Source organism: Abramis brama, assembly GCF_963993115.1.
Source record: "Abramis brama genome assembly, chromosome: 2".
Lineage (NCBI taxonomy): Eukaryota > Metazoa > Chordata > Actinopteri > Cypriniformes > Leuciscidae > Abramis > Abramis brama.
The window spans coordinates 49,675,249-49,687,353 of NC_139964.1; the positions used below are offsets into that span (position 1 = coordinate 49,675,249).

Below are 12,105 nucleotides of genomic sequence, written 5' to 3' on the forward strand. Positions count from 1 at the left end.
TATACACTGTAAAATTGTGAAACATTATTTCAGTTTTAAATAACTGTTTTCTGTTATTTATTTATTTTTTAAATTGAATTAAATTTACATTTATTCCTGTAATGCAAAATTCAAAGCTGAATTTTCAGCATCATTACTCCAGTCTTCAGTGTCACATGATCCTTCAGAAATCATTATAATATGCTGATTTGGTGCTCAAGAAACATTTCTTATCATTATTATACATTTTGAAACCATTTTGCTGCTTAACATTTTTGTGGAAATGGTGAAATTTTTTCAGGATTTTTTGATGAATAGAAGGTTCAATTAACAGCATTTATTTGCATTTATTATGTTTATTTTTAGTGGAACATTTATTGGCCAACCGAGAAACAAGGTGCTCGTCCGAAAAGCAAACTTTCTGTCGTCAAGGGGTAGGACCCGACACTGTTGGAGAGCTGTGTCGGGCCACAGATTTGTCTCATGCCCCTCCACAAAAATCATGGGGCTTGGGACGACACTCTCACCCGAAGCCTCCTAAGCAGAAGGCGGATCTGAGGACCGCTCTTCTCGTCCTGACGCCACTGGTGTCGAACTTCTGAGGGCAGCCCCACCTTGGGTGGAGCGGTGTACACCTAAGTATACGGTGCCCGCAATCCCTTTGGTGCCATCAGGGGGCCGTTCTGCCAACCTCGCCACCCTTGGTGCCTTGAGGCGCAGCGGTTTCCAGTGAGCTTATTACTCAAGGTCCATCACAAGGGGTTGTGTCAAGCTCGCACCCTCTTAGCAGGGTCAAAAAGCAGTCAAGTCGGTTGTTTCCTGCCAGTTCGCTTCAGGTCACCGAACTGGGCCCTCATTAAATTATGGAATAATTTTTTTAAAGATTTAAAATAGGCCTATTTGTGGAAAAAATATGTAATATTTGAGTTACATAAAAGCTTTTTATTTGTTTTCTTCCTAATTGTCCTTGAAATAGTGGCCAAGAACCTCCCCCACCCCCAACACAAAATTGGTTTGGCCACTGATCAAAATTTGATGTTGTCATTTGATTTGAAGTTCAGTACGCTAAAAATGTCCGGTCAGCACAAGTCCGGTGCTCAGAAAAGAGAAGAAGAGAAGAAGAAAATAGAAGCCTTAGAGATTTTCGAAACAAATATTTTAAAAAAAGGTGGTGACGGTGAAGGTGGAACTTGTAAAGTCAACGTAGAGCAAGGTAAGAAACAGCGCAGCCAACGTTTACGAGCCTTGTCAGGGGTTTCTTGCATAAAAATTTGTTTGGCAGCCGCCAAAGCTAATTTTTGTCCAGCCAAAGCCTTATTTGATCGGTGAGTGATGCAGAATAGAATGACTGCTGTGCCTGACAGGGCGCATAACGAGCAGAGAGAGTGCCCCGGCAGCGCGCGTGCACTCTCACGTCTTCAAACAAGAAGTTGAGCGCTGTCTTGCTCTCTCTCCCTCGCGCATATTAATTCAAATCAATTGACATGCTAGTAAAAGGTCGGAAGACCGCAGTTTCACGTGGAGCATTTCGATTTTTTCTCCTGAATTACCGCGGGGAGTGAATTGTGCTAAAAAAAAACGTTGCCTTATCTTCTCTAAAAAGCGTTCTGCCCATTCAGCTGACATAAACCACAATTTCAGTAAACTAAAAAACCTATCCAGTGATGAAATGTGTTCTGTGTTGACACAAATCTTGTGCGATGTCCTAAACTGCCGAGATAATCACACAATGCGTGCCGTAGGCTACACGTCCACTAATGACACATCCTATATGCAAACGAATGACTCCTTTGAACCATTCACTTTAATGACTGGTTAAAACAACTGATCTGTCCAACACTGAGCTCACGAGATGTCTGAATCGGTGTATAAAAAATCGGTAACACTTTACAATAATGTTCCGTTTATTAAACTCTAGTTAACTACATTAGTTAACATACTATTAATAAACTGCACTTCTACAGTTACTTGTCTTTTGCGGAGAGGAGAGGAGAGGAGAGGAGAGGAGAGGAGAGGAGAGGAGAGGAGAGGAGAGGAGAGGAAGAGCAGAGGAAGAGCAGAGGAACAGGAGAGGAAGAGCAAGGGAAAAGGAGAGATCTGGGTGCGGGGGGGCCCATCTATGATTATCTCGTCCCGGGCCCAGGCAAGACTGTCAGCTGGCCTGGTTGAGATTATACTTCACTCCAAAGCTCCCTCCAGAAGGAAACTTTATGCCTTAAAGTGGAGAGTTTTTACTTCTTGGTGCAGAATGCCACAGTGGGATCCAGTAAACTGCCCGGTTGGTTTGATGGTTCAGTGCTAGAGTTTTGTGCAAAGTCATTTTTTCTGCAGGGCTATCCCATTCCATACTAAAGGTGTACGTGGCAGCCATAGCTTCTTACCACGTGCCTTTGGGTGGTTTATCTGTGGGGAAGGACCCGTTAATAACATGTTTCCTTCGTAGCACTTTGAGGCTGAGGCCTACAATTTGTACCAGAGTTCCAGCTTGGGATCTGGCTATTATGCTAGAAGGTCTATCTGCGGCTTCCTTCGAGCCCCGTTCCAGATAAGTTTCTGACTTTAAAAACTGTGTTCCTTCTAGCCATATCTTCTCTAAAGGGAGTAGGAGATCTTCAGGCCCTGTCGGTAACCCCCTCGTGCTTTGAGTTTGCACCAGGGATGGTCAATGCATTCCTTTACCCAAAGCCGGGCTATGTCCCTAAGGTTTTGCAAGCCTTCTGTCCTCCTCTTTTCGGAGATCAGGACCAGGAAAGCTGAACCTTGTGTGTCCAGTGAGAGCGCTGGATACTTATGTCCACAGAGCTGCCCTTTGTGCCTAAAAAGGGGTCCCCTGTGTCAAAACAGACAGTTAGCAGATGGATAGTTGAGGCTATTCATCTTGCTTATGAGGTTTCTGGTCACCATTCACCTTTAGCTGTCAGAGCTCATTCGACTAGGAGTATGGCGGCCTCCAAGACCTAAATTTCGGGCGTCTCCCTTCAAGATGTTTGTGTGTGGCTGGCTGGTCCTCTCTACTCACATTCGTAAGGTTCTGCAACCTCGACCTGGGTGCTTCTCCAGGTTCACAGGTGCTTATGTCCTAGTAACGCTCTCAGTATATACAGGGACAGGCACTTGTAAGCATGGCATTTGGGCATTATTGTTCCCAAAGCGGCATTGACGCAGTGCGAGTTCCCTCGCAAGGGAACGTCTCAGGTTACATATGTGACCATAGTTCCCTGAGAAGGGATCAATATGCTGCGTCACCTTGCCATACTTCCTTCGTCCCTGTGATTGACTTGCTTCGGCTAATTGAAGCTAACACCGGTCATTCTGGATGTGCTTTTATGCTTTACTAGTCGTGACGTCACCTGCCTGTGACGTTCGGTCTCGCCATTGGACTAGTTGACACATGTGCTTCAGACGCAATCACGCAGAGGCGTTCCCAAAGCATTATTGATGCAGTGTCTCGTTCCCGTCCTGTCTCGGTTACGTATGTAACCCTCATTCCCTGAGGGAGGGAATGGAGATGTCACGTCAGACGAATTGGGATCTCACCTGAGAGCCCAATCACCTTCGAGTGTAAACTAAATGAGCCAATGGACATTGGCATGCGAGATTTGCGAAGATGCAGTGCACATTCAAGTTTTTTCGCTGAGGAGCTGAGCTGGTGACCCGGCTGCTCAGCGGTGGGACAGCAACTGTGGTGACGGGACATGGCGTATCTGTTCCCTCCCTCAGGGAATGAGGGTTACATATGTAACCAAAACGTCCTGCATGCATCAGCGCCCTGCATAAGCCTCCTAATCCCCCCACACCTTCTGGGGCGGAAGATGAGGCAGGGCTTATGCCGAGAGGGTCAATCACTGCTGTTCCGTATGACTTATTTAGTGAGACTATTGGATAACACTGGAAAAGCGCCCCCTCTCAAGTTTTGGAAAACAATGCTGCGGAATCCACATCCTACCCGTAGGGAGATATCATGTGAAAATGACACATATGGACTGGCCATTAGGGAAGTGCAACATATGGAATGTCTTTGAGGTAGCTCCGGCCTAGTTAGGGAGGAGTCAATGCCGGCAGGGACAGCAGAGCGGACTCTGCCAAGGGAAAGACACGGGCTCGCCATCAGGGAAGCTGTACCATGGAAGAATACACATATGGGATCACCATAGGGATATATACAATATATGGGCACCTAGCCTAGCACAGGGCTCAACCACTGGGCGCACTTACAAGTGTTAGGCCTGGCGTCGGACGCTCCCCCTCGTCTGACCACCGATGGTGGTGGTGGAGGAACTCAACAGGGCTCGCCAACTGGGGAACTCTACTGGAGCAGAATAGCGCACTTATCCGGTCTTTAGGAGTGGAATGGAGCAGTAAGCGAGACACTGAGCGGGGTCTCCGGTGTTACTAGCTATTTGAAGCGAGCACACGGAAAGATACCGGCACTACACAAAAACTATAATATAGCAAATGTTTTGGGTGTGGCCCAGCCCGCAGCTGAACATATATCTGTTAGCAAGGCGGCGTGCGCCAACGCCCAGGTGGAAGCAACACTTCTGGTAGAGTGAGCTCTCAACAAGGTGCCGTCCATGATCTGGTAACCTCTTCGTGCACTTCCGGAAAGAAAAGTACCGGGGTGGAGCACTGGGAACTAGCACGAGCCGCCCCGAGAAACAAATCGCCCAACCTTGAGGGTTTGGGACACGGCGGAGGCCTCCACATGAGCCAGACTCTCTTGGCGGCCCAGGAAAGCATAGTCGTCAGCTCTGGGTCAGTCTTGGGCAACACTACTCTCCCTGAAGAGGACAACACATCGTCCCACTACAGAGTGTTATATTAGGTTGGAAAATGGGGATGTAGGAGGAAGAGAGAGAGATAAATCGAATTCTTTATAATGCCTTAGTTGCACCATTGTCGTCAGTCTTGTGTAGCAGTCACAAAAGCAGCCCCTTGATATCTCTGTCTTTAAAACCTGCATGTACTATTTCCGAATCTTGGTTTCCCAGAAGTCATGGAATTTTAAATCCCATTCTTAGTAAAGTAAAATAGAAGCTTATGTGCCAGTAGGACAGCACACATTCAGTAAAGAGATAAATACAGGAGTACAGGAAAGTGAAAATACAAAAATATCATCAGTTGTAAAATGATTTCTATAACTAATGCCTTTAATTCTTAGACTTAGAGCACATGTTGTATCCTGTGGCTTTATCCTCGCATGGAACTCATGCAAGCTCAGCTGGAAGCTCCACAGCTTGCGGTGTGTTAGAGGAGTGGGGGGTCAGAGGAACCACAGACGTACCTGCTGTGGGGCAGCGAAGTGGAACGAGGGGCCCAACTTGGAAGGCATAGCGTCCCAAAGTGGGGTCTGAGTGCGCAGTGCAACACTTACTTGGTTCCATGGTTGGGCAGAGGGTGCGTGAGGAGACGCTGCTGCCCACTGGCGACAGAAAAGGTGGCAAGGCATAGCGTCGCGCACCACCAACCTCTTGGGACCCAGAGATTTAAAAATTGGGTACCGCTGACTGTGGGGCTAGTGGCGGAACAAAAACAAAACTCTCCATCCGGCCTTCCTCCGAGGAAGGGAGTGATGCGGTCACCATCTCCCGAAGAGCTGCTCCCTCCATTTCTTGGTCGCCCGTCTCAGGGCCACTTGATCTTACGCTTACCGCCTGGTTTGGCAGGAGCCTGGACGGGCTGGGCAGCATTCCTACAACCTACTCCACGCTGTGGCCTGGGTGGAGGCTGCTGCTGAGGCTGAGTGAGAGCGGAGGGGGCCACCCTTAGCTCTCAGGCGAAATCCCAGTTCATCGGTTGGTTCTGATGTGACGTCGAACTTGATCGACTGAAGGGGAACTATCTACATTACATTTCATGAATTGGCACACTACAAAATGCTCATTCTGTGGAGAACATAATTTTTAACCCCCTTTCATGGACTAAATACATATTTCATTCACAGAATGAGCATTTCAGGTCACACTTGGCACCCTGTAAATTAGCATGTGCTCAAAAGAATGTTTTAGTTTAATCTACAAATGAAACTAAGCTCCATCAAACCCCAAAAGATAGAATGGCATTTGGAGTCATTCCAAAAAACTGACTCATCTACAGTTTTGTCATGTTTTTGAATACTTTGTGATTTTATGCAACTGTAATTCTCTCTAATTCCATGGTAGCACATGGTAGCATGCCAAAAACTGAGAAAATCCCTCTCTCTCCTTCTATGAGAGCAAAAACAGACAGAAGCAGCTTAAAATATAAAACACATCGTCCCACTACAGAGTGTTATATTAGGTTGGAAAATGGGGATGTAGGAGGAAGAGAGAGAGATAAATCGAATTCTTTATAATGCCTTAGTTGCACCATTGTCGTCAGTCTTGTGTAGCAGTCACAAAAGCAGCCCCTTGATATCTCTGTCTTTAAAACCTGCATGTACTATTTCCGAATCTTGGTTTCCCAGAAGTCATGGAATTTTAAATCCCATTCTTAGTAAAGTAAAAAAGAAGCTTATGTGCCAGTAGGACAGCACACATTCAGTAAAGAGATAAATACAGGAGTACAGGAAAGTGAAAATACAAAAATATCATCAGTTGTAAAATGTTTTCTATAACTAATGCCTTTAATTCTTAGACTTAGAGCACATGTTGTATCCTGTGGCTTTATCCTCGCATGGAACTCAGCAGGTTGGCAGGAAAGAGATGAATAGTCTGTCTATTTATAAATAAGTGAGTAGGATGTGTCCTAGTGAGTGTGTCTGTGCCCACTGTGATCCAGATAGGGGGATTTTGGCAGTTCTGTTCCTTTGTCACTACACACCAATGGCAGAGATGCAAAAATCCACATTTTAGGCTTTATTGCCTGTTGTTCTATGTCTCAGAAAATAAAATAAATTATTGGTTTGCATTTTGTTTCCTCAGGTAAACATTTGGTTAAAATTCAGGGAAAGAACTCAGAACATCTCATGAAAGGCAGCCCAAGTTCAAGGTATTTGCAGGCTTTGTCTTTACACTGCAAATATGTTGCAATATACAGTTCACATTTATAAAAACATTTTATGGTGATATTTGAATCACAGTTTGATCACAATAATAAAGAGACAAATATATAAGAATATAAACTCTCAAAGAAAGGTTAAATACAAATTAAAAATCCAGTTGATTACTAACTTGTTTTTATGCCTACAAATAATGCATTGACAGTTGCACATGGGTCAATGACATGCCTCTATTTTTTGTAACTTTTTTTCAAGACAGCATTAAAATGCAATTTGTACTATGACTTGAATACACCTTATGTTTTTAATTTATGAATTAAAATGCATTTTTTTAAAGGGCATGAAATAAGTGTGAGGGTGATGTAACTGTGTTGATATACTAATGAAGAAAAAGCCTCATTAAAAGAATATACTGAAATTACTCACACAAGTTATACCACATGACATTTGTGATATTTGAGTCATTAAATGCAAACTTTTCTTAAACATGTTTTAAAAGTTTTTCGAAACCATATAAAATCAACATCTATACAACAGTACATTTCCAAAAATTTGACACGTTTGTTGTGAACTAGATATTTATATGACTTATCCACTTCTTAATCATGGACACTTTGACTCCTTTACAATCAAAGTATATAGGGCAATTGTGTAATAGGCCATTTCTGTAGTTTTTTCGTTGTTATTGTTGTTCGTCGTTTTGTTAGTTTAAATGAGACAATACAGTATGTTAAGAAAATATCTGAAATATGTAAATATGATGAAATAAGGTGACATCTAAACAAGAGTGTTCATGTTTCACAGAAGGAAGCTTAGATACTCATCCTGTGGTGCCAGGAAAGGGGGCTACGCAGAGAAAGACCTACCGGCCGGCGACCTACAAGCAGAGCAACAGGAAGTTTCCATGCAATGGCACCACAGTCCAGAAAGCCCCCTTCTGCGCCGCCTGGGCAAGATCAGCAGTTCAGAGTGTAACAGTTCTGATGAACTCACTAACCCTCTTTCAGAGCAGGAAGACAGTGCTTATCGTTCTAGCACCAGTGAAGTCGCTCCACACGAATCACCGGGTCCTAATCGCACCATTTACCCTTTGCAGCCGAGGGAAGAGTCAGCAATAGCTCCATCAATGCCAACTCATTCCAAACACGCACAGCGACCTATTGAGATAAAGACTCCACCCTTCCGTCCCAGAATTTTACAGGAGCCATCACAGACAGCTTCCAGAGCATCCGACCGTGGCGTTTCATCATTGCACACCACCGCAGTACACAAGAGAATGGAAATCAATGGCACATGCCCAAGCTCATCAGATATGAGCTCAAAATCATGTTCTGACCAGGAAAGAGGGGAGCAGGTGTCCAGCGAGCCTGAGGAAAGATCTTGTGGGTGGGTTAAGCCATCTGCTTCAGTGTCTCCAGGATCTGGAGTAGCACTGACCACTTATTTCTCTGTGGATAATTGTATGACAGACACCTACAGACTAAAGTATCACCACCAGAGGCCGTTGGTCCTCTCCATGCCTGAGCCAAGAGGAGCTGTTAAGGACGGGAGAGACACGGGACAGTCAAGCCGCATAGAGAACCAATCTGAACGTGCCAAAAATAAGTCTGACTCTGGTATGTTAGAGCTCAGCTGAGCTGTTCATTCATTCATTGATATATTGCTATATTTAACAAGTTTGTTAAACAAGTTTGGGGTTGATAAGATTTTTTAAATGTTTTTGCTTATCATGGCTAATTTATTTGACCAAGAAACAGTATACACTGTAAAATTGTGAAACATTATTTCAATTTTAAATAACTGTTTTCTGTTATTTATTTATTTTTTTAATTTAATTAAATTTACATTTATTCCTGTAATGCAAAATTCAAAGCTGAATTTTCAGCAGCCATTACTCCAGTCTTTAGTGTCACATGATCCTTCAGAAATCATTCTAATATGCTGATTTGGTGCTCAAGTAACATTTATTATTAATATCAAGGTTGAAAACAGTTGTGCTGCTTAATATTTTTGTGGAAACCGTGATGCAATCTTTTGTAACATTATGAATGTCTTTACTGTTACTATTGAGCAATTTAAAGCATCCTTGCTGAATAAAAATATTTCTTAAAAAAAAAAAAAAAAAAAAAAACTTACTGACCCCAAACCTTTGAATGGTAGTGTATGTATTTAGTTACTTACTAACTGTAGTTAGTTGTCCTTTTCAGGCAATAGCATCAATAAGCCCACTGCTAAATGGCACCCTGTCACTTCAAAAGGGCTAGATGAACATGGATATTTGTGAAAGTTATGGTAAGTTCTCACCAAACCTTCAGATATTGTTTTAAACTTAAAAGTTTAAAAAGTACAATTCTTCAAGTAATAATATTGCACATTTTTGTAGCAATGTACTTATTAACTCTTAAGACTTTACAATAAACTACTGAAGTTGAACCATAAGAGAATTGTTTATTAGTGAATGCAATGGATAACACAAACTATCAATGTGCAATACATTTAGTATTAATTAAAAAAAATAAATTTAATCTATCATGAATGAACTATATTTATAAATGATTTTAACCTGAATTAAATGCAATAAAACAATTGTTCAGTGCTAATTCATGATATAACTGATGCTGACAAATGCTTTTTATAAAGTAAATTATTTATTTAATCATAATGGCTGTTCTAAATAATGATCCTCAACTTTACTGCATCACTGTAAACACAAATAAGTTGGCAAAACTCTAAAACTTTGTGGTAATCATTTACATAAAAAAAAAACTTTTAAGTTAAGAAATCCAAAGTTTAAGTAAGCAGAACTGATTCATTTTTATTTTGTACTCATACATTTTAATTGCTCTTAACTTGAAATATTTGAGTAAGTTCAATTTAACTTAAAATTATCATGTAATCGCAATCTTAAATATATTTAGTAGTGGAAACTTGGCTAGCTTTAACAAGCTAATTCAGTAAATGCTAACTTGTTTAATGGTAACACAATACTTTTATATCATTAGCACAGCGTAGCAATTGCTGAATGAGTACTGCAAAATAGAACATTTAACATACCTATTCTCAAACCAAGCTCATGTCACCATGATGGTAACCCGCCAAAGAACCCCACATAACAGAAACTCTTCTAAATTAGCATAGCAAAACATTAAACACTAACTCTGCACTTAACATTAATCTTGCACGAAAAAAAAAAAAAAAAAAAATTAAATATAATATACAGTATAAATAAATTTATATAACACTTAATTTTACTATTTACTCTCCCTTTTGAATGTCATGGCATAGCATGCTATAGGAAATAGAAATTCCAGCCCAGTTTCAGTTAAATTTAAGTTTCTAAATGAAAAGAAACAAGTTAATAAAACTCAAAACAATTAAACAATTTGGATTATTTAAAATGTGTCAGTTTTGTGAACTCAAAAGAAAAAGAAAGTTTTAAATACTAGGTTAATTTGATTGAACTAATTTGTTTATTTAAAGGATAACTCACGCCAAAATGCAACCTAGGGTCTTTTTGTTAATCTACCCGAGGCAAACTTTCGTTTAAAAGCATAATTATAATGTAAACGGCACTTTTAAGTTTGACCGTATATTCATTTTTGGTCAAATTGCCTTTTGAATGGGAGTGCTTGGGGCTCTTCTATGATAGCATCAAAAATCGCTATTTTTAAAACACTAAGAAGGCTCGACACAAAATGAAACTTTGCCCGAAGTATCACCATCAACTATTTTTGGCTGTCAAAATGCCGGCAGACACAGCTACAATGAGTTGTTCAAATTCTTTCTTTTTAGTAAACTCTGTGTACACAAACAATGCTCTCAATGCTCGAGTTCATGTCTAGAGCCCCTGGTGATGCTTCAAGCAAAATTTCATGTTGTGTCGAGCCTTCTTAGTGTTTTAAAAATAGTGATTTTTGATGCTATCATAGATGTGCCCCAAGCACTCCCATTCAAAAGGCAATTTGACCGAAAACGAAAATACGCTCAAACTTAAAAATGACGTTTTCATTCTAATTATGCTTTTAAACGAAAGTTTGCCTCAGGTAGATTAACAAAAAGACCCTAGGTTGCATTTTGGCGAGAGTTATCCTTTAAATTCACCCTATATTCAAACCAATTAATTATTTTGAGCATTAGGGTTTACAATGAAATAAAACCTGTGTCTACATTATCTGTCAGAATTTTAGACAAACCTGACTGAATGTAAGTTTCTCATGATCTAAAAGCTCTTTTTATCTAAAGTAAAACTTGACATTCAGGCTAAAAATTTGTACACACGCCAGCTACCCCGATAAATGAAAGGGATAACTAAGAACATTCATCATTTTACTGTTTTAAACGTACATTTTTATGTACATACTGTTTTATTTAGTTACTGTAAGCAACACAGCAAACATAAATGTAGATTTCAGCCATTTTTCATCTAAATGACCCACAGCAGAGAATTGTGCTAAGAAAGACCATAAAGGAGCATATAAAGTAGTGAAACTGTCTTCAAGCTTCAGGCAGCCCAATGTTTAGCTGAACCAAGTGAACTACGAATGTTATCATGCTAGATGGTGTGTGCGATACCCTATTATTTTGATAAAGAATGTGAAAGGAAATGAGATAATAAAGGAGTGGTGAGAAGATAATAAAGATACTAGCAGATGAATTTGTTACCATAGTTAATTAGCTTGATTAAGTTTGTTCTAAATTAAATTAAATTATTAAGCATTAGGTAAAAAACGTAAAATGTTACCTTAACAAATAAATGATAACAAATAAATGAAATAAAATAATTTTAAGTACTAAAATGACTAAAGGGGAAATAAATAAATAGAAAAAAAAATGAAACATTTGACAAAACAATAAATCATAAAGTCATAAAAAAACACTAAACCACTCGAATTTGAACAAAAATTAAAATGGAAATTGAAAATATAAAAGCTAATTCAAAATAATACTAAATACTATAATACCAAATTAATAATACCAAAAAAAAAAAAAGAATGTTCTATTGCCTATTCAGCCATTGATTGACTATTACTATTACTAACACTGTATAACCTAGTTGTAATATTAAGTAATTAAAAAACTACAATAATAATAAATAATGAATTGATGTTTTCAGACATTTGACTAGTACTTTATGTATTTAAAAACAA

General features: G+C 40.1%; 1 protein-coding gene across 3 annotated transcripts in view; it reads left to right on the top strand.

Annotated features, from left to right (window-relative positions):
• The window catches only part of usp53b (ubiquitin specific peptidase 53b), a 111,723-nt gene that overhangs the window by 98,174 nt on the left and 1,444 nt on the right, over positions 1 to 12,105 (top strand). For all 3 annotated transcript variants that reach the window (XR_014603946.1, XM_084096506.1, XM_084096507.1), the window contains exons 15-17: positions 6,882 to 6,948; positions 7,763 to 8,574; positions 9,166 to 9,250. Coding sequence is in view for 2 of the 3 variants with exons in the window: in XM_084096506.1 (XP_083952632.1) it covers positions 6,882 to 6,948; positions 7,763 to 8,574; positions 9,166 to 9,242 (956 nt within the window). In the remaining variant the exon portion in view is untranslated. The remainder of the gene's footprint in view (positions 1 to 6,881; positions 6,949 to 7,762; positions 8,575 to 9,165; positions 9,251 to 12,105) is intronic.